The 24,072-nt window shown below is 40.0% G+C and overlaps 1 protein-coding gene across 4 annotated transcripts in view; it reads right to left on the bottom strand.

Moving 5' to 3' along the window:
• svep1 (sushi, von Willebrand factor type A, EGF and pentraxin domain containing 1) overlaps window positions 1-23,806 on the bottom strand; it is a 109,071-nt gene extending 85,265 nt beyond the window's left edge. For 3 of the 4 annotated variants that reach the window (XM_067580113.1, XM_067580114.1, XM_067580115.1), the window contains exons 1-4: window positions 22,343-22,388; window positions 21,710-21,792; window positions 19,299-19,437; window positions 17,453-17,981 (exon numbers count right to left, since the gene is read on the bottom strand). In XM_067580113.1, coding sequence (XP_067436214.1) covers window positions 17,453-17,981; window positions 19,299-19,369 — 600 coding nt within the window. In that variant the 5' untranslated portion in view covers window positions 19,370-19,437; window positions 21,710-21,792; window positions 22,343-22,388. Of the gene's footprint in view, window positions 1-17,452; window positions 17,982-19,298; window positions 19,438-21,709; window positions 21,793-22,342; window positions 22,389-23,540 lie in introns of those variants that run through there. The other variant, XM_067580112.1, reaches the window with a different exon arrangement.
• Between the last annotated feature and the right edge of the window lie 266 nt (window positions 23,807-24,072).

Below are 24,072 nucleotides of genomic sequence, written 5' to 3'. Positions count from 1 at the left end.
TAACCTCAACATAGCAAGTGGTTTACTAATAGACCTACACGCCTTGGCCCATAAAAACATGTTATTTAATTTGCCACTGGCTCTTTGAAATAGTTTTGGTTTCTTCAGGTGCCAATGTATGACGCTTTTAGTAAATCCTAATCTCAAGATGCCAAAACAAATCCATATGCTTAAAGAATTTGCATGATTTGTGCTTTTAATCACAATGCTAAGTCTTAGCAGTGTTCTGTCAGCACGAACCGCATGTTAAAAGTAGGTTATTGGTGTAGCAACAGGATGAAAAGTTCACGTGCAGTAATCAAATGCAGTCTATTCCTTCATTTGCAAACTTATCAGCATAGTAGGTAGATATTTGCTGATTTTAGCTTATAAGAAACTGCAGCACAGAAATGCAGAAGACAGTTTTTCTATAACATAGTTTATCCACCATAGATCAGTTTATATTTTAACATTTTTTAAAATGTCCCAAACAGTATCCGTTGGTCGCAAGAATCCTAATCAAAAATGGTAATGTTACGCCATTATGTTAAAGAACGAATATCAGTGGATAATTCAGATTTTATTTAATTGTCAAATATCAATATCAGTATCTGCCCAAAAAAAATCCAGTATTGGTGCGGCTCTATTCAATAATTCTAAAACTTGTTATCCAAAAATATGTCAAATAAGGATTTAAGATACTCACTATCCTATTAAAAGAACCATGGTTTTGACTGCATGGTGGCCTGGTGGAAACACATTTTTTCCAGTGAGATCAGAAAGGAACCACTGTTACTATTTTTAATGATATTCATAGTAGAATATGGCAGTCAAACACAGGCAACTAAAAGCTTCCGACAGTCACTTCCTGTCCTTGCTGACGCCTCTGTGGCCTTTGACCCTGCCAACAGAATATTTGTCTTCAAACCCGCCTCGCCACTCGTTTCTGAATCACACATTACACTCCATGCCTCTCCACATCCACACTTTCACTAACCTCAACACCTCACCTTTCATTTATCGGTTTCTCACACACAGACGCATGCACACAGAGCTTCATAAGGCTAGTGCCAGCAGCACCTATCAATCGCTGAGCAGTATTTTAAGTAAGAGGGAATCTGTGTGTAGGTGTGTGCGTGTTTGTGTGAACACACACTCAGTGGAAAGAACAGTGTGAGTGAGCATGATGTGTGCAGGAAAGTGTGTGTTCACAACCATATGTTTGCGAGAGTGAAGCTGTCGCTACTTTAATTTTTGCGTCCAACAGTAAAGCAAATTTGAAGGGATTTTTTTCTAATGTTGCAAAAAATATAATGTGAATTAGGTGCATTATTTTCAATAAAACAAGCTAGACAAAATGTCAGATAGGTGGCAGTAATGCACAATTACACTAAATGTTGATCACCTACATGTAAGAGGAAGAAGTAATAATTCCATCAATAAATGCATTATAGACCTTCTTCACATTTAGCATTTTAACATGTCATAGCCGGAAAAGCACAGGTACATTTAATAACCTTAATTAAGCTTGTATTCCAATTAGCAGCTCCAATGCCTGGTGCTGTCCATGCTAGCTCAATAGCATACCTTACCCCAATGGAACAGAGCCATAATTAATGCAATTAGTTACTTGTGCTTTTCCTGCTATGACAAGTCAATGTGTCTGAAAAAAGGTCTATTGCAGAGAAACAGGAGAAGGTCTAAGGGAAAATTGATTTTAAGAAGTATTTTTCATAAAATTCTACTTTTTCCACAGAAGTACATAAACAAATGTGGTATGAGTGAGCGAGTGTGTGATTCATGTTTGTACAGCAGTGGCTGAAGTGGTGAAATCCGCACTCATAAGCTAACAGCAGCTCCTGTAGACTCCCCACTTTGTAGATCAGATTTTTATGATGGGACTTACACTTCTTTCTGCAGTCATTAAACTAAAAACCTTGTCTCAGAGGGGCAATTAACTGTGCGGTTAAAATGCAAAAAAAGACAGTGACGGATGTATAGAGCCGACGCGGAAAGTACATTTGAGTCCGTCGAGGGGCTTTACTGACGTGTGTTTTACAGAGCTGGGAAGTGTAAAGATTGCCCTCGTAAGTCTCTTGTGCTGAGCTCATTCCAGTGCCCCATTTTTCTAAAAGGAGTGAAAAATGTCTAGGGGATAATTGTGACTTCAGTTTTGCAAGTAGCAAGTGAATAATTTCTTCTGGGCCTGGGTTGAGAGACAAAGTGGTGTGTGGTAATTTCCCCTCTGGCAGAGTATCTGACTCCTGATGCATGTAAAAGGAAAAAGGGGAGAACAAAAATTAGAAATACCTCTGAGACAAAGTAACTAAGAGACTTGTGTGAAACATGTTAATGAAATTAAATCAGTCTATTGCTGTTTTTTATTATCTCTTGATGTCACTGACTTGCTATTTCCTGTCTTTGTCTCTGTGCACATTTTCACACATTCAATGACAGACTAAATCTCACTTTCTCATGTACAGTGAAGACACTAGAAGATGTCAGAGAGCGTCACTGATTCGCATCCACAACCGCAGAGCCACAGTTACACTGAGGATGTGGCTGAGTGACTGGCCTGGTGGTGGGTTGTGGTGTGGTGAGAGTGGATGTTTTGGGTGTGTTTTCCTCTTTCTAGCATACAAATAAATGTTGTTTCCACTGGTTACAGATATGCATGCAGAAAAGCGCACACGGAAAATGCATACTGAGGGGATTAAAAACTAAGAGTTATGTTTTTTATCTTTTCAAGCATGTGTGCAAACACTTGTAATCTAGTGACACATCAATCCAATGCACTGGACTGCTATTGCAGCATATACTGACCTAATTAAATGGATCTGGTACTGGCCAGATGTGAGACATCCACAGTAAATACAGTTTCTTATTTATTGTTATAATACAGCTGAAACAATCAGTCTATTAACAAAAAATAATCAGCAACTAATCAATTTCATATTGGGACTAGTTGCGGAGAAAACATTTGATTCAGTTAGACGGCCTTCAAGATAGATTAATTAAGAGTAATTACGACCTTATATGACTAGCCTACAGCTCAAATAAAGATTAACGAGACCTTTCTGAATCTTTTGTTTTGGAGAGAGAGAGGAACAACACAGGGCTGCCCACTTTCCCCTCTCCTCTTTGCTTTATTTATTGAACCCTTAAGCTAATTAATAAGACAGAGAGAAGCTGTCAAAGGCATTAAGGTGGCAGGGATCGAACAAAAGGTAGCACTATTTGCTGATGATGTTCTGGTTTATTTGGAGGAGCCTGAAAAATAATTTATAGGGTTGATGGCACTGCTGGCTGATTTTGGGAAACTATCAGAAACATATCAAAAACACAGGTTATGACTCTAAACTTTACTGAACCAAAGAACCTACAAGACAAATACAACCTCCAGTGGGAAGCTGAAGCATTAAAATATTTAGGAATGACACAAATGACCTTATAAAATTATTGAGAGGAAATTATGGGCCATTGTCTTTGAAGATAAAATCAAATATGCATAGGCAGAATCTTATTCCCCTTGTAAGTCTGAATTCAAGGATAAGTGCAGTCAAAATTAACATTCTTCCTCGACTACGCAACTACTACGACTACTACATTTTTAGGACTCTACCAGTAGAGGTAAATGACAATCTATTTAGGAAATGGGACGAATGGATTTCTCTGTTTATCTGGCAAGGACAGAAAGCAAGAATCAAATTTAATATCTTACAATTAGGAAAAGAGGAGGAATGGGACTTCCTTGTCTAGGAAACTATTGCTAAGATTCACAGCTAATTCCTTTGCTATATAAGTGTAATTGGGAGTACAAGGCCAAATGGAAGGAATTAGAATTAGGAATGACGACTAAGTTTCCGCTACAGGCCACAATTGCTGATAGAGGACTTGCAGCCAAAATGGAAGAGATAAAAAGACCCCTGGATAAATTTCACATTAAAAATATGGTAGGATGTGTGTGGAATCCACACCATGTTAAAACATTTCAGATGGTGTGCCTATGATACAGAATTTCTTCCTAACAGAGGAGATAAAAGATTTGAATCCCGGATAAAGAAAGGACTTAAAATATATCTCTCATTTACACACAAAAGTGCACTACAAAGTCTTCATAATCTGCAGGACAAACATGGCCTAGAGCAGAATGACTTTTTCAGATACCTCCAAGTATGACATTATTTCAGTCAGTAGTGCAGATCTACAGACTTATGAAGACCAGGATCTGAGTTTTATAAAATCCTGAAATCAGCCTTCAATTCAATACCAAATAAGTCCATCTCTAGATTATACAATGCTCTTCTTTATGCTAAAAATGAAAACACCTTGTACAAAAGTGGAAAAAAGAAGCAGGAATGGGGCTTTCTGAAGAGGCTTGGGGGGAAATTTGTGGTTTTTAACAGTCCTCAACTAACTCCATAGACTGGAGAGAACACTGCTGGAAAAATATTATAAGATATTTAGACCCCACACCAGGAAAAACACAAGAATACGAGTTTGACGTGTTGGAAACAATGTGGCTCAATGGAGGCAAATCATATCCATATAGTCTTGGACTGTCCTAAACTGAGTTTATATTGGAATGGTATTCACAAAACATTAAGCATGATATTCAAGATTCAAATACCCCTGAACTTGGAAACTCTTTATCTGGGCCACATTTTGTTTTTGAAACAGAGGGACACAAAGCTGCTGCAGGCCCTTTTGACGGCAAGTATAAAATCAATCACTAGAAAGTGGCTAAATCCAGTACCACCTACATTGGAAGATTGGTATAGAATAATTTTTGAAATATTTAAAATGGAAAAGTTGACTTATTCTTTGAGGATCCAAAAAGTCAACTCCTACCAAATTTGTAATAAATGGATCACATTTATAACCCATTTATAATATAATATGTGAGCAGACTCTGTATGACTCCACTATTGTTGCATGCTCCTTTCCTCTTCTTGATGGGAATAGTAGAAATGTAATAAATGTTTCTATTGTATATAGTTACATTTTTAATAGAGTGTGGGATGAGCATATGTAATAAAGTTAAACACGAAAATTGCAGACAGATTGAAGTAAAAGTACACATAGGCATGTAGGTTGCATACATGTGGGTACGTAGGTGAATATAGATGTGTATGTGTGTAGATGTGTTAAACCTGTATATGGAGGGTATAAATGGATATAGGCTATATTCTCCTGGAAGTGAAGATGGAGGACTGGGTTAGGGCCCACCAGCACTGCAGTTAGTAAATACCTCTTTCTGTGCATATACATATGTACATGTATGTAAAAAAACTGGAAAAGGGTTTAATGTAAAACGATTGAAAAGGTTTTGTAAACTGCGATATTGTCTTTTCCAATTTTTTTTTTTTTTAAAGGAGAAAAAAAATCAAACAAAATCAAATTTAAACCAAAAAGAACCCAAAATTCCCTGGTTCCAGCTCCTTAAATATTTGTTGACGTCTTTTGCTTACAATTTGTTGACGATAGTTGATGATTGTTGCTCAAACAAAACAAGGAATTTGAAGACGTCACTTGGGGTTCTGGGAAATCGGTTTTTTTTATGACATACTGACATTTTGCAGACCAAATGGTTAACGGATGAGTCATAAAAAATAATTGTCAGATTCATTGATAATGAAAGTAATTGTTAGCTGCAGATGTATTATGCAATTTTAGAAACCTTCTAGAAAAGAATTGGATCAATACTCAAATACCAATATCAGCCAAAGTCCTGAGTTTATGAGTCAGAATTGGTATCAAAAGGGAAAAAATGGGATAAAAGTGCATAAATATTCTTGCACACATAAAAGCATTACATACAGACACACTCCCTGTTGTTTCCACTGGCTTCAATCACCTCATTTTCATTCTTTAATTCTTTCTCTTAACTGGAGTCGCTGGTTTTGGCCGGGGCAAAGCCCAGTTATTCTGACCGCAACAGCTTTAACCCGAGGCCAAGTGGGACACTCTCAATAGTATCCAAACCAGCGCATACTGTATATACTACACACCCTGGAGTACACCCCCGAGGCAGGAAAATTGGGCGTAATGCAGAGGGAGAAGCAGAGAGAGGCATGCAAACAGATATGAAATTTCATTAATGAAAGAGAAGAGAAATAGGTAGATACCTGATACTCAGAAACATACAGTAGAGAAGACAGCAATTACAAACTGTCACTGTCTTCTCTACTGTGTGTTTTTTGTAGTCAGTTTTGACTACAAAACTCAGCTGTTGCAGAAGCCAAATACTTTATCAGCAATAACAGCAGTAATTTACAACCACTTAGCAAAGTCTAGAATAACTGAACAATGACTGATTTGGGTCCATTTTCACGTAATAATTCCAATTCCTGCTTTGTCTAACCAAGGGTTTTCAACATCTTGCTACGCAGACCATTGCATGTAGGCTATGTACTGTATGCATGTTCAAGTGCACTTTTGCATATGTGCGTTTTATCCACCACCCAAGGACAAACTACACTGGTGAAAAAAGAAGTGGCATTGTATGTTTTCCAAATCAAGCTTCCTAACCATTCAACACTGGGACTTTTCTTGGCAATGAGACAGGTGTGAGACCTGAGCTTGGGTTTCCCTTGAGTCTGAATTGGGCTTAGTTTTTCATGTTTTATATCTCCTAGGAGCTCCTGATGGGGGAGGACCACTGCTCCTTTAAAATGACCTAAAGAAGATCTGTTAAAGTCTTCATCAAGCCTATGGCTGCTGAAATGAATACAGTTGTTGGAGGAAACCAATGACCTTGGACTGGATTTAAAGGAAGTCTGCTTTGTCTAACTGAAGGGTTTTGTTCTAAATGAGATATCCACGGTTTGGAAAATCTCTTAGAAAATGGTTTGTGCTATTTTAGAGGCTTGTACATCAGCACTTCCTGTAATTAAGCTCTTGAATGACAAAATGAGACATTCAGAGTCAGGTTGCTCTGTATTCTCAACACAGAGCAACTCTTCTATGAACTTGTCATTTACTTCAGTGATATATCTGACTGGAAAGATTAGAGAAGGCTGCATGCTGAGATTCATTTCCCCCAACTGCTGGGACTATTTCAAAGAGATCCTTGTGAGCATCCAGTGCCCAGATTTCTGACAGGCTGCACATATCTGGGCCTCATTCAGCCTCCCAGAGGTCTTTCGACACTATAGCGAGCTGCAGATGCACCCACTGCCATGACTGCTGAACTCAGCTGACCTCACAGCCTGCGTATCTCTACCCTACCTGGCTGTCTGTCAACACTTCTCCACAGATATGCGATAGTTGGGGAATTCAAAGGCTCCCAGGTTATCCGGGGTGACAGCTAGAGAATGGATGGGTGAATTGAAACACATCTGTTAACCACGTCTGCAAAAATAAATGTATCCTGGATGCAATTACAGATTATCTGACTTCAACTCAAATTACTACTACTACTTTACATATTGAATGAAATTATATCGCTGTTTTGTTTTATCACAGAAAACTGGAGAACAATGTTGATTTGGGGATTAAAATTATTAGCTTTGGCTTGAATTTGGTCTTATGAACAGTTTTACAGAGGAATTATTTTTAAATGACACCTCGGGGCTCTGAGGTCTAGTTTGCATGTTACGTTGTGTGTGTGTGTGTGTGTGTGTATGTGTGTGTGTGAGAAAGAGATAGCGGTGAATGAGGAGGCCTCAGGGTCCTCTAGACGTTCAGAGGTCGGAAAGTAGGCCCCTGTTTCTGGAAAATATTCAGTATCCATTTCAGAGAGAAGGGCAGGGGTTAGAGGAGCGAGACAGGAGAAGGAACAGGAGTGCACAGGGCCGCTGTTAAGTAACAAAGGCAAATATTGTCCATACAATTAGACATGGCAAGACAAAGTAAAGTTTAACTATTGTAGAGGGCAGACTGTATGCATCCTGAATTCATGGACGGTTAGTTTATGCAAGAATTTATCTTTAATGTAAAAACGCTGTAAAAACAAACCTACTGTAAAACAAAATATCTCTCAACCAGCAAATCCACTGTGTCAGCACACAGCTTAATCTGATTTTGATTATTTTTCTCAGGAATGGAGACCACATGCAGCAGTAGTTCAGCCAGCGTGAAGTACAAGTTGAAACTTTTATGTTGACTACACGAGCAGAGCTGAAACAATTAGTCATTTGATTGATGTATCAAGTGAATGAAATGAATCAGCAACTATGGTGACAATCACTTATTCAATTTGCAAGTTATCTGGGTCCAGCTTCTCAAATGTGACGTTTGCTTGTTTTCACTGATTTATATCATCGTAAACCAAATATTGTTGGGTTTTGAAGTATTGGTCGGACAATTTGAAGATGTCAACTTAGGATCCATGAAAATTGTAATTTGCATTTTTCTGTACTTTCTGACTATAACTGGACTTCACGATTCATCGAGAAAATAATCAGAATAATAAGATTCAGCCCTAAACTTAAGCAATATCTTAAAACTACACAAATGAAACAATGGATGAAGTAATAAAAAGAAGGTGAGAGGATTAAAGATGATGAAGAATCAACCCAAATGTAACTACAAGCTACCATAAGGTATCGCTGATGTTAAACGATGTTGATAGTTTTAAGATTCCTGGTTCCCGGCTCATTCCATAAAAAGCCAAAGCAATGTTGAAAAATCACTTTAAAGCCAACAGTTTCCTCTCCTCCCAACTGAAATATTGTTGATGACAATACTGACAAAAGATGGTCAAAGCATTTTGTGAGAAAACTGCTCCAACAGGCCTCAGTGAAGCATATTTGAGGTCGATGGACAAAGTTATGAAAGAAGAGAATGGAGAATATTTCTGTCAGAATGATTCAGTATGAAGAGGCCCAGAGGACCAGAACCCGAGACTAATGCATTTCTTCCTCCTAAACCCTAAAAATACACACAGACAGACACATACACACACTAATACACACACAGTCATGTTGAGTCTATTGTGTCGATTACCATGACAGGGTCTGAAGAACTTTCCAACTACGCCCTGAGCATAAGTGCCAGGTAAGCACCAGTGTGTGTGTGTGTGTGTGTAAGGAGTGGACTTGTGAATGCGCTATTTTGAAATTAGATCCTATTAAATGAAAGTAAAGCACGAAAATCATGTTATGGGTCACTGTCGACGTCAAGAGTTAAATTAAGATATCTGCTTCCAACACAAATTACATCATCATCTATAAAACTGACTGGAAATCTCAGGTAACAGCGGCTTTCCAAAACCAATATACTTTGTAATGACATCATTTAAATATTTATTTAATATAAAACCTAGATTAAGAAAACACATACAAACTCAAGAAAAGTTTCAAGCTGAAATTTGCAATTTATGTCCATCTATATGCTGCGTTTACCTTGATTGGAAACTCAATATTCTGCTGTACAGAAAATCAGGTTTATCAATGCTGTTGAGCAATATATAATATCATGTTCCTGTTATATCAATGTTCTGTGACACTTTTACTGCGTACCAACTGCAAGATGGTGATAAAAAATGTGTAGCGTGAACCTGCGGAAAATGTTTCAGCTTTGAAACCTAAACTGAGATAATTTTCCTTTTACTCATGTGGTTATCAGCAAAACAAAAGTACTTCTCTTCCCACCGCAGATCTTGATTTGGGGCAAAAAAAAGCATGCATTGACCTGATTAGTCATTTAAGAGATTTATGAGGTGCTATATACAGTAGTGGTAATGACCCACATCCCACTGCATATTTAAATCTGTTGTCTGGTGTCTGTGGACGTTCCTGTCTGGCTTCGGTCTTATCAGGGCTTTTTCTGGCTGGTAGGTGAGGCAGCCTGTCTGCTCCATCCCTCTGTTTCATCAATCCCTGATCCTCTGATACTGAGGATGAAGAGGAGGAGGAGGAGGAGGAGGAGGAGGAAGGGGGTAGAGGGAAGAAACAGACGGACTGAGTGGGAGGAAATGATTAAGGGCGAGATGACGGGAAGTGGCAGTTGCACAGACAGGAAACAGAGTCTTTTCTTATCGTCTTATCATGGCTGGGTCCTGCCTTGGGTACCGCATCAAAGAGGTGCACCTTGCTTTCATTTGTTGCACTCGTTTGAATTGGCTCCGTTCCAGAAACTGTAGTCGTCTTCCCTTTTTCCTTTGAGTAACAGTTCTACACCTATTATAAAGAGGTTAGCATGGGAATTAAGTTTATACTTTTCTGGTAGCAGCTCCCCACTATGTTAACTCTCCTCAGTGTCACTTCTAACCTTCTTACACTGTGTGTTAAGCTCAGATTCATCCAAAGCTGCTAGTAAGACTTCATTGGCTTGTTTAAAGTTTGCTGTATGACTCAACCAACAAAATAAAAAGTGCTCCGGTGAGCAAATATGTTTTTTAGAATGAAAAGGCTCCTGAAAATCACCCGCTGTAGACAAAATTTTCCAGCATTCAGGTGATGGATGGTGTTCATTTCCCACCTTAATTTGCAGCGCTCCACATCTCATTACTGTCTATTCAAAGATTGACGAAAAAAGGCTCACATTTGTGTATAGTTGTGTGTGTGCCTGTGAGTGTGTGTACTTCAGACAGGCCAAAAATGTACAGGATCCCCCACAGTGCAGTACATCTCCACAGGCCAAATATAAGCGACTTACACAAGCCTCATTTAATCTAATAGACAATGTTTTGAAAAACAATACCCCGTATTTTGGATGTAATGCGTCAAAGCTGGATGACAGTGACGTTCTCCTGCCTAATAGACTGCCGGGGAGGTCTATGACTCGGGAGGAGAGAATGATGGAGAGACATAGAAACGGGAGGAATGGGAGAAATAGCGCTGACTCACTGGAATGAAACGGGGGCCTCGTGAACCCAACCCACAATATTTGATTTGCCTATTGTGGTCTGGCAAGGCTCAATAGAGACAGGCATCATCTTAAGTAGGCCTGTGTGACATGTGACTGACAAGTGTTCTCCTTGTCTGAAACATCAACTTGGACTATTTGTACACTTTGCTCAACAAATGTGGGCTTTGGCTCCAATATTCTAACTGGAAAAACATGGCGGCTATACTCTGCAAAGAAAAAAAAAAAATCTGTTTCTGAATAACATGAGGTGAGAAACATGCCTTGCAGTTGCAGAATTATGCTTCATTTTACATCCACAATGGCTATTTAAATTTAAGTACGTGTTTACGATATTTGAGAGTTGGGCAGCTCCAGAGGATTTTCTGATTCGGCCAACTTCAAACTGTGCTCGATTGATTCTCTGTGGATGACTACAGGACTAAAATCCCCTGGCAAGATTTTTTTGCAAGATTTAGGTTGACTTTACATATTTATAGACATACTGCACTTATATAGTATATCTATAAATTAAGCACATACAGTACATTCTCATGCACACACTCAGTTTACAGTCTATAATATGACCGCTCTGACTTACAGTACATATGACAACCATGTAAAGACCCGCAGCTGGTCCATAAACTCTGTTTGTATGAGTTTGTGGGTGAATAATGAGCGTGAAAGTGTGTGTTTTGCTGGTGTGTCGGGCACATTAGGAGTCATTGGAACTTTTCGCTGAAGAAACAGAGGAAAATAACCCACCTGCTAGTCCAACTTATACAGATTTCAGTCCCAGAAACACACAGGCTGGCTGAGCAGAAAGCTCCTTTTATTAAATGGCCAGTAAACCATTCCAATATCTGTTTTGACCCAGATTCAAGAAGAGCCTAACCAACAGTCAGGTAAAAACATTATTGGGAATAACCACCAGAAAGAGCCACATTCTTTCTTTCAATCCCTTGACTTAGGGTTTTTTCCCCTCTTTCTTCTGCTTTTTTCCTCTCAATCTTCCATCTTTCTCCCACTTCTTTTCTCTCGTCATCTCTCTTCACATGCTGCCAATCTGTCTGTGTCTTATGCAACTATGAAGGCAGATTGACACAGTGAGGCCGCCAAGTCCAGTTTAGTGCTCAGTGTTCCTTTGCCAAAGCTGGGCCTGCCTGCACAGAGCGAGAGGGGGTTTTATCTGGCAACACATGGCAACCCAAAGAACCAAGAAGAACGCAAATTCTTCAGGATAAACGATCAGACAAAAAACAAGTGATGGCGGGGATTTTTAACTGGCTATTACAGCTACAGTCGTTTCTCTCCCTGTATTTTTATGGTTGACACTCGTATCCAAAGCAACTTATAATAAAAGCAACAATGGAAAAAGCCATAATTCCTGGATCAACAAGATTACAAGCAACCGATAGTATAAAATGAAAGGCTTTGAGCTATACTGCCCTGAGGGTATTTGGTCATGTACAAGGCAAATACATTGAAAATAAATAAAATGTTAACAAGAGCAGACTTTTTCAGAGCAATTAAAATAAATAGAGGGGAAGTTAACATGATTCAGTTTGGAGAAGGTGATGTCAACAATCTCTATCTGTTATTCCTCAAGGGCCTGAAAACATTTACTGAAAGTTATCAATCAGCTCTTTTATAAAAAGGTCAGGAAAGTGCTGGAAAACTACAAGGCGAGTGATGTCATCAGGTACCAGGTCATGTCTGATGTGAGGTTGAGGAGAGACAGATCCTGAAATGGGGCGCTATGAATCATCGTGACAAAGTGCTGCACTCTTAATAAACTCATAGTATATGACATTTAACCTTTATCTACGATATTTTACACGCAGATACAGCCAAGATATGGTCATTTATATCAGTAGAGAAGGACTTTGAGTGCTCTTTGAAGAGCTTTGAATGCTCAGTCTGTTGCTTGGTTTTGTTAATGTATCCTTTAATCTGGTATTTCCTGATCTAAATCAAGGAACTTGTTGTTAAATTTAGACTATTTTATTTCAGCAAAGTTCTCAGACAGTTTCATTATGTCATGGCCCTAATGCTTTGAGATATTTGCAGTGGTTTGTAGAAAAGTGTGTTATATTGCTTGTTTTCCGTCATTGAAAAGAGGTATCATGCTAGCTTACAAGGGTTTTTTATTCAAGTGATATTCAAGCCAAAAGTCCTCTGTAGCTTCCAAAGAATTGCTTTTCAGATCATGTAACTATCTGAAATCCCCTTTTTTCTGCAGAATCGAGGGGAGCAGTGTCGGATTATTTTCCGAAACTGATAATCCGACAATCATGCTGACTGCAGTGGCCAGATATGCGGAGGTGTGAAAGTATTCAGAATTTGAACTTCTCTCTCAAGCGCTCTTTTTTTATTCCTCATACAACTACTTCCATAATTTCACAACCAAGATCAGCGCCACAAGTACACAAGGAGAGACTGACCGCAAGCTTATCCTCATTTGTATGATTCATCGTATTTGTATGACAGTAGGCTTTCCGCTCTGTCTTTAAGTGTGGCCATTCAGAGCAGCTAACACTTTTAACTTTAGACCTACATTTGAAGCGTACTGAGACCATACGACAGAATGGCACTTATGTGTGACTTATCTGTCTACACATCAGCCCAGAGCACTCCACTTTACTAACTATAAGGATATCTATACTGTCTACTCATTTGGTATGTTTAAAGTCTGTGTAAAGGAAAATCAGAGATTTCTTTTTAAACACATTATTATTAAAGACTGTGAACTATGTAGTACTAAATTTTCTGTGTTCAGGATTTTTTGGGCGGGCCTGAAATGGTGGCTCGATGATGTAGCGGGGTTACTAGCATGACCCCTCCCCCACTATATAAACACTAGAGCTCATGTACTCATAGTTACTATTTTTACACTACGTAGCATTACAAACTTTAATCGGAGACAACTGGGATTCACTTCGGATAATCCGCTGTTACTGGTGAATGGGGCCATTTTCGGTCAACGTTAGCGATCAAGCAGTTATTTTAAACCCAGCTACAGCATCGGTTGATGGGTGGAGCCGCCAGCGGCTTCGGCTTCAGCTTCAGCACCGGCTGCCTGGTTAGGAGGACGGGAAGAGTCACTGGACACGGAGCCACGGACACTTCAGCACTGGCTGTGCGACTGGGAGGTCTCCAGCCTGAGGGAGAGCATTTGCCGGGCAGCACTTCACCAAAAAGCACGTGAGAGGCAGTTGCTCCAAGGGTGACGGCCACAATGAAGCCACCAAGTGGCTCGTAACGTTACTTTATTTTTAAAATATTATCCATGTTGCTTGCCTTACACTTACGAACAAGGCCTATTTTAAATTGTGTATTTTTATTCAGGAGTTCAGTATGAGCGTTGTTAACTCAGAGGCTGTTCAGTTCGGCTGTGCTTTCAGCACCTTCAGCAGACACACCGCCAGCGTTTCAGAGCAGAAAATACAGCTTATTTTCCACAATTTTGAAACCTAATTTTATATACTTTATGACTTTTTAATCATTCAAATTTGGCTGGGTGGTTAATTACACATTTTTCTATGGTGTTACAAACTCAGAACACATATTTATTATTGTTCTACATAGACTTTAAGTCTTTGTTTACATATTTTCTGTAAATATAGTTCAACATTAAATACAATCTTTCCATAAACTAAGCAAAAAAAAAAATCATTACTGACGCTATACATAATGATGCTTGAAACCTATGATGTATTAGGTGAGAAGGGAGACAGCAGACAGACAGTCAGAGAGACAGACAGAGACAAAGAGTGCTGGAGGAGAGCCCTGTCTCTACATGCACGGCTGGTGGAAAAATGTTTCTCTTAATGGATCCCAGCTTTCTACAGCACTTAGAACAGCCAAGACCAGCCAAGGGACTAAAATATGGCATTATTATTATTATCCTGCAATTATCAATTATCCTCTCTCTCTTACTTTCACTGTCTCTTTCTCTCTGACATGCACAAACACACACACACACACACACTTGTACACGCATGCACACACACCCCTAATTTTCCCTTAGATGAGTACACAGGAGCACAAACACAAGGAGGCACGTGTATGGGCAATAGCACAAAATAACTAATTACATGCGCTCATACACCGCAAAATTCCCCACTCTACACACTCACACACTAAGACAGTTGCCCTACAGTTCAGTTGGTACACGATGACAGTCGGATATGCGCATTGTAGATTAGTGTTAGCAGAACCATCATTTATGTAGCTAATGGAAACAGACGACAAGCGCTCCTTTTTTTCTCTTTCCAGTCAGATTCAGACAGACGATAAAAAACCCAGAGATCAGGCTATAAATCACAGACGGCCCACTTTTTTTTTCTTCTTTTTTTTTTTTCTTTGCATCACTTCCTCGATCATGTGAAGACACACATTAAACGTCAGACTGAATCTGTCAGGTGTGGGGTGGTTTCTAGAGCACTAGTTGATCTGCAGCGTCTGGGACTGTATCTGCTAGGCTCATCTATCTTTCCAACAAGTCTCAGCTCCGTGTAGGCTGCACATAGCTCTCCACTTACTCATACATCGATCAAGTCGGCCTACGGACTCTCACCTTGCAGATGGCACACTGGAAAGAAATACAGGAAATCTAGATCTGCAATGCATATTATCTTGCAAAATATAACAAGACTGATTGTTGGCTGCAATAAGTGAATAACACTGAAATTTAATATTTTATTTTAATCAGACTTTGGATCATTAACAGTGTTTGGAAGCCAAAGTTAAGAGCCTGAGCAGTACGTCCTGCATTCTTTAAAGTCGTCTTTGGATGATTCAGACTACTGCATCACTTGATAAATCACCCAAAACATTCAGAGTGTTTGTGAATAATGATAAGGTACTTATGTTCCACCAGAAATCCTTTTCTTGGTATTGTTGTGGTCTTTAGCAGCTGGGACGCAGCCAGAAGTCCCCTTATCAGCACTTTAACTAAGTAGGGCGAGCTGAAAACCTGTCCTGAGGGCCGAGCTTTCAGCGCTAAGCTGGAGGATACAATCCAAGGCTATTAGCTTGAAACAGCGATGGAGTGGAGGGTAAACCTGCCAAAACCTAGCTTACCTATCTTTTGTCTGCTAAACCAGGCTGACATGTTTTTTTAGTATGATACATACAGTAGTTACAACTGTAGCAACAAAATGATGAAGGTATTAAAGTGAAAAAACATAAATTAGAACTCAAACTGAGTTATTTGCCTTGTGATGATCACTGACAGGATATACTCTTCCTTTTTATTTAACAGCACATCACTGACTTTAAGCAAGTGATGCTGCAGCCATCAGTAACAAGTCATTTGGACAGCTAGTACTGCTGTTTCATCATGTGATTGTGTTTGTGTGAGGTTTTCTGATTCTTCTGATTTCAGTGCACCCAGTCATAACATCTATTTTGTATTTTTGTCACCATGCCATGATGTAAGCCATCTGGCCTTCTGTATGTGTGGTTTTGCATCAGCAGACTGCAAAACAGCACTAAGTAGCTTAACAACAGTGCAACAAGCACAAAGACAGGCTTCAGGATTTTTTAGCAAGTATGCAGACCCTAAAAGCACCTGAATTGTGGCCAAAGAATACCGCAGATAACACTCACAAAGCTCCTAACTGAAGGCAGATCTGAGGCATGAGCAGAGGTGTGTGTGTTTATACAGGACCAGCCCCTATACCACCAACACGGCTTTTACAGCTGGGCTGTTTGGACTTGACGGATGAACTGTGCCATATGTCCTCTGTGCATGTGTGTTTGAGTGTGTGCGGTTAGGTGTCGGGCAGCTCAAATCAACAAACCATAAACAAGCTAACATTCTGACTCCTTGTAACCCCACGTAACCCCGAAATCCCTGCCTCCGAAAATAAATTCATTTTGAAACCTGTTATGGTTCTGTTAAGACCCAAAACTGTCATGAATAATGAAGTAAAGCATAAGGAGTACAGCACCTTATCAGTAAGTCTGAAGCAATTCATATACACACAGAAAGCTTAATGTATAATACGCTGCCCACGCATCCCTAACACAAACTGATTCTTGGCCACAATTCTTGTCTTGACTTATGTGTCTTGCTTTCTGTTCCACTTTTCAAAACCTACAGTATCTCTAAGTGTTGCTCCACTCAGGTAACAGTAGGGGCACGTGTGTACGTATATTACAGTGTATGCATGGGTTTCTGCATGTGTGTGTGTGTGTGTCTGCATGCGTGCATGTGCTCACTCCTTATAGTATTTTTATCGCTGGAAACTCCTGAACAATTAGCGGCTTCCCCTCACTATCTACTGGTGTGTAATTTAGAGGAAGCAGCAGTAACAGCAAGGCCACGCAGGGCCTCATTAACATCAGCCTTACTAAGCCACAATCATTCCCTGCACACACACAGCAGGCTGAAGACTACCTGGCAGGCGCGCACACACACACACACACACACACACACACACACACACAAACACGCACGCAGATCCTGTGCATGGTCACACATACAGCAAAGGGTTAAGTAAAAGCAAGCTCAGGCTCAGTATGATGGTGCAAAGAAAATACGAAAGTAAGCGAAATTTAAGAAAAGAAACTTATACACACATATAGATGCATGTTTAGGTACGCAGACTGACACACATGCTTCACTAGCATCATCATCGCAGCCACTTTCACTTTATCTCTTGGTCTGACTCACCGCTGCCCTCTGGAAGGCTCCTTTAGTGTAGGTGCCCCCTCCTCTGTAGTTGATGGCTGGAATCTCCTGGTTGAACAGGGAACACTTGTGCTGGTGGGACTTGGGCGCAGAGATGTGGTCCACTCGCGTCACTACATGGGTCTTGGATGAGAAGGTAACCAACGCCACCCGCGTGTCTTCCGGCGCAACAGGAAAGTCGGATAGCATCTTGCGTACAAACCTCAGCTCGCTGAGGAAGTTATTGGCCCCCACGCTGGACGACTCGTCCACCAGGAAGACCAGGTCCAAACAGAAGCTTTTCTCACGTAGCTCGCGGACATTTCGCTTGAACACCTGACCGAGGCGCTCCACTTTGCTCTCAGCGCTCTCTGACAGGTTGCCCGCCGATGAGGAGGAGGTGAGGGGTGACATTTGCCTGGACCGGCGAGACTTCAGCTGGGGTTTTGATTGTTGTTGAGCTGGCGAGGCTGTGGTCCATATATCCAGGATGCACAAGATCAGAAAGCAAGAAGTCCATAATGATGTGTACCTTTGTGGAAACATAGTGACAATCAGCACAACACGTGCACTGAAGAATGACTTTGTAGAAAAGGAAAAAAGAAGACAACGTGGATCCTCTTCCCAAGAGGAATTAGTGAAGATAAATGTTTCCTATGCCTGCCAGGAACATAGCAGACAGTAACAGCTCAATGCAGAGTTCCTCAAGAGCATTTCTGCAAGAAGATGAGGATTCTTGTCTTGTCATTCAAAATGTGCCTCTGTCCATCTGCTTCTTTCTCTCTCCAGTGGAAGAAACTCTGGTCCTCTGGAAAAATGTTTAGGCTTGCGCACTGTCTTTTCTACAAAAATAAATATGTGTATCTGACTTCTTCCTTGCTGATTTTTATACAGTCTCTCTGAAAATATATTGTCTTAAGCTTTTTGAGTCTGTATCAATCTGTATGTCCTTTTTTTCTACTACTGCCTACCTCTTCTGTCTGTCAGTCAATCTTTTTAGTCTGTGCATCTGATCCAAAAGCACCCTAAGCTTCTCCAGTCCTCTTCAGTCCCAGTGTGCTGCCCCTCAGGCTCCTGTTTGCCTATGTGACGCTCCTGCCTGCACCGTTAGCCAAGCTCCGAATGCTTGTTTCCCTCTTCTCCCAAAATCATTTAAAAAAACACACAGAGGAGGAGGAGGGAGGAATAAAGTTGGGAGACAGAGAGAGGCTGAGGGGAAAAAGGGGGCAGTCCGGTCGTGGTCGTGAAGTCATTTTTTTCCCCTTCATCTCTCCTCCTCCTTTTCTCTCACCTCCCCCTCTCTCCCTATCTCTTTCTGTCTCTCACCCTCCCCCCCCCCCCCCGCTCCCCACCTCTTCTCTCTCTTTCTTTCTCTCTCTCTGTATCTCTCTCGTCCTGACAGTGGAGTGAGGTTTGATGTCAGTGCAGCGCCTTGCCTGTCAACTTGTCAACATTCCCAAAGAAAACATCAGCAACAGGCACTGTGATCAACTCCGTATGTCCGCACGTGCACACTCAGCGTGCAGAGAAGATAGCATCAGAATGAGATCAAACAAAGTGAGAATGAAAGGTGGGATAAAGGGAGGAGAGGACAAAAAAAGATAAGTCAGATTAAACACAGACAAGATTAAAGAAATAATGTCAGACAGATGCAAAGTTTGGCAGAGCTGGTAGGAAGGACTGAAATCTCAATCTGTACCTCAGAGTAAGGAAGCACATATCCAGTCTGCTCTGGATATGTGCTTCATCAAATCATCACTCTTTTAGTAGCTATCATTTCCTCCTCTCTTTCTCTCTTTGTATCTTGTTAGAGAAATAAAAAAGAGGAGGGAAGAACTGCTTGTCTTACCCTCTGATTTGTCTATTTCTTCCTGCACCACAGGGATTCACACACACTTTCACTGCGCTGTTTTTCTTCATCTCTTCAGTCTCTTATAGCCTCTCCCTCTTTCTCTCTCTGCTGACGTGTTTTCCTTCAGTGATTTTATCTGTAACCAAAACAAAGGCAGTTGGTGTTACAGAGGCACACTGCGCCTATTAAACCAAAGGTCTGAGATTTACAGCAAAGTGCAGCACAGGCTCATGAAGAAGAAAGAATTAAGAGCCACTGAGATATAAGAGGGAGAGAAAAAGAATTAGAAAACAATGAGAAGAACAGAGCGAGACAGACGACATGGCCGATATGTGGATACCTGAACCCATATGTGATTGTTGTTCAAAAACTACAGGCTTTAATATGCTACCAGAAAAGTCTCTTCTGGGAGGTCTTTCCATAAGATTTTGGATCCTGGCTGCAGGTTTTTGCTCCCACTCAGCCACAAGAGCATTTGCAAGGTCGAGTAGTGATGCTGGACGATAAGCCCTGGCTCACAGTCAGTGTTTCAATTCAACCCAGAGGTGTTGGATGGGCTGGAGGTCAGAGCTCTGTGCAGGCCAGACACGTTCTTCCACAAACTGGGAAAAACATTTCATGCACTTTGTGCACAGAGGCAACTGTAATGTTGCAGCAAAGTTGGGAGCTCACTGCTGTCTCAAATATCAGTGTATGTTGTAGCATTAAGATGTCTTTTAACTGGAATTGATGATCCAATCCCATAACATGAAAAACAGCCCCATTACACAAAAAATATGTGGCTGGCTTGTCCACAAAATTTTGGCCATATAGTAAGAAATAAAAGAAAAAGGTAAAGGGAGAGAAAAAAGAAAGAGAAAGTGAAGAGATAAAGAGTGAAAGTGGAGAAACAATAAAAAGGAGAAAGTTGAGAGATGTATGTGTGTGTGTGCATGTGTGTGTGTGTGTGGAAGCAAAGCTTTCCACCAGAGCAATCCAGTGCAGTCAGTCTTATGCTATTAGCCACAATGACACACAGACACAGCTCAGGCACAGTGTTTATTAGGCTATATAAGCCAGGCTTTCTCTCTCTCACTCGCATTTAACGGCGCTGGAAACTTTTGCACCAAAGAAATGGGAATAGAAAGTAGCGTCATACTGGCCAGATAAACTGGATGGGAGAGCGACAGACACACAAACACAGACATATAGACGACTGAAGCACACACACACACACACACACTGACCCAGATCTACACACAGATGCAAATACAGACACAGAAAACACACACACTCTTGCTCTCACACATGCTGAAAAGGGGGATGAGCACAGCTGTGACTTCCTGCTTTTTGGCACTGGAGACCTCACCAGACTTTCGTGGGAGTCCCAAGGGAGACGAGAGGGGGGTGGTGGATGGAGAGGAGGCTTGTGTGTGTGTGTGTGTGTGTGTGTGTTGATGGCGGTTGTGATTTAAGCATAATCAGAGAAGGAGGATGATCTATATGTACCGCACAGTACAAGGAGGAAGATATATGCACACTCTGACTTCTAGGAACTTTTAAATACTCCCTACAAATAAAAATACAATTTCCATGACAAAAAAAAAATAAAAAAATCTAAAAACAAAGACACGTTGTTCCTCTTCGGGGTTAAAATTTGAAGCACTGCCACAAAAGGCATGCAGCCACCTACTTAGCAGAGTCTAAACTATTTAAAACCCAAATAAAACAGCGAAAATTGTCATTGTTGTGAAATACAAAATTAAACAAAATATAAGGACTGAACAAATACGCAGACATGTGCTCATTCAGTCTGCCGCAGATTAAATTTAATGCCTCTTTTCCTCGAATTCCAGACAATTTAAGGCCCTTTTTTTAGACCTTGACTTTCAAAAACAAAAATTAAGATTTTTTTTTAAGGATCTGTGGGCAGCATGTGAGCACAGAAGGAATGATGTGTGTGTGAAGTTCTACATGCAAGGCTTACAACTGTGTATGCACACACACACATTCACATATATACAAAGAAATATTGCACAGAGCACTAAAATAAATAGCAGATTGAGTGTAAACAAGTATCTGCAGAGTGCTTGCAACACACAGACTGCAAGTCACAGAATCTGAGAATAGTTTTTCCTGTGGTTAGCGCTCAGAGGGTGCTGATGCTGTCCTTCAGCCTCTGGGGCAAACACACACACACATTTGGACAAAAATATTTGACCACTGGCAGAGTGGCTAAAGCGCTTGATCCTCCAAACATATTAAGCTAACTTTTCTTCGTCATCAACCTGATGGCTGAAGGAAAGATAAAACCTTCAGTATCTTTGTTTTGATCACTTTTTGTAATGGAAATTGTAGTATTATCTGTGGAGGGGTATTAAAGAGTCTATAAAAGTAATTAAATGTGTATTTGTAAAGTGAGCAAATACTTTCATCACAGCATGAATAAAGCACGGTGTGCTGGAGAAGAGCTGTGTGACGTGGACTTGCATCAAACCTGGTCTGCATCTCACTGTAATTAGAAATGCATACTTCATAGTCTGCACAGACAAGATTTATAGACGTCACCTATTGTCCTACAAAGGAGTAACGCGTTGAACTACAGCAGTAACTAGTGATAAGTTTTATTATCAATCAATCTGTCGATTATTTTCTCAATTAATTCACTAGTTGTTTGGTCTGTAAAATGTCAGAAAATTGTGAAAAATATCGATCTCTGTTTACCAAAACCCAAGGTGACGTCCTCTAATGTCTTGTATTGTCCCAGCCAACAGTCAACAACCCAAAAATATTCCCTTTACATTCATAGAAGACTAAAGAAACCAGAAAATATGAATTTGTATTATATTATATTCATTTGAGAAGGATGGAACCAGAGAATTTTGGTTATTTTTTCTTAAAAAAGTCACTTTAAAAATGTAATCAATTATTAAAATAGTTGCCAATTATTTTTCTGCCGATCAACTAATCAGCAGGTCTACTTTTAACATATGACACACTCAAAAACACATGTTCTTGCAACAGCAGGTCAAACGCAGAACCTCAGCCAGTAACACACTCACTCTCTGTTGCTCTCGCACTTCTCTTCCTCTCTCTCTTCTTCTTCTTCTGTAAAAGCAAAAACAAATCAAAGGTTGTACAATGGCAACAGCAGTCAAATCAAAAGTACCTCTCATTCATCTCCTATGTAATTTCACACACAAACCCACACCTGTTCCCTCACCTGTCTGTAATCTGACCACACACTCCTCATATTTCCTGACATTTCTGGCCTGAAGCGTAAAACGCATATCTCAGCAGCAAGAAGACATTTCCAAAACAATCCATCACTGTTCCCTCTGATCGAAAACTAGGTTAAATATTTTTCACTTTGTGAGCATAGAGAAAAAACTTTGAACTGAACACATGTTAGGCTCTCTTCATCTATGTGGACACTGATACTGTATTAGCATTGCACTACAGATAAGTTTTGATAATCGAGTAATCGTTTAAGACATTTATCAGGCAAAAACACCAAACATTCTCTGTTTTCAGCTAAGCAGATGTGAGAATTTGCTGCTATTCCCTGTTTAATATCATTGTAAATTGAATATTTTGGGGGGTTTGGACTGGTTAGACAAAACAAGATATTTAAAGATGTCGCCTGGAGTGTCTGGGAAACTGTTATGGGTATTTTTCATTATTTTCTGACATTTAATAGGCTAAACCACTCATTAAATAATAACAGATTAAGAAATAATGAAAATACTCCCAGACTGCAGCCCTAATATGTATTATCTTGGTTTATTTTTCGTGATATGCTGTAGGCCTATCTGTGGCGCTTTCTATGTAGGCTTTGGGCCTTGGAAACTACAACTGAGAGCGGCATTTCCCGGGTGTACTTGCATGAAACGTAACAGGTGACCTCTATTTGTATTCAAAAGCCTTAAGTTACACTTTTGTCAAGCATTTGCAAGTGAGAATAACGTTAACTTACTTTTAACTTATGACGGTTTTTTGCCACTTTTTTGTCATTCTTCGACCATGACAAACTTACTTTAATGAGCTTCAAAATATTTTTAAAACATTCATATCGGCCTAGATTTATGTTTAGGGTTTGCTATTGTTGACATTTAGTTATAAATGCCCCCTTGCTCTACTCTGAAATTGCCAAACGGCAGTTTTGTCATTTTCCCAAATGAAAGGAGCAGTTTTTAGCTTTTACTGCATGCTAGCGTTAGCTAAAGCTAGTTAACTGATAACTAATAAAACTGGAATTACCTTTGAAGAGTTTCCAATTGTATTCAAGACTAATGTCATCATTTGGAAAAGTTACAAGGTGCTTAAAACAACCAAAAGGAGCCACCACAGACCGAGAAACAACAAAGCTTTCCCTCTTTAACGACCTCCTTCACCGCATTTAGCTAGTTTAACGGTCTTAATTAAGCTAACTGTAGATAATTAGCAGCGCCAGGCTAATGATGTTAAACTTTACAAAGCCCATTAAATTGGCGGCAGCTAAACTGAACCATAAATGAGACAAAAACACCCCTTCTGGTAATTTTATCCATGTCAGTTATAAAAAATTATATATATATATACCAATTAAAATGAGAGGAAAAGCCCCCTTACCAGCCAACCGCCTTTTTCTTCCAACTTTATTGACAACAAACTAACAAAACAGTAACATATAAACACGTATGGAGAACGAAAGAAAAAAGAAGCTTTTTACATTCAATAAAAACTGTAATACATAGGAGGAGGTGAAATAAATAAATAAATGGGTACTGATTAATAATCAAGTAACCTTGGT

Source organism: Thunnus thynnus, chromosome 22 (assembly GCF_963924715.1).
Source record: "Thunnus thynnus chromosome 22, fThuThy2.1, whole genome shotgun sequence".
NCBI lineage: Eukaryota > Metazoa > Chordata > Actinopteri > Scombriformes > Scombridae > Thunnus > Thunnus thynnus.
Note: the sequence above shows the minus strand (reverse complement) of the source record. Positions and strands in the feature narration are given on the sequence as shown.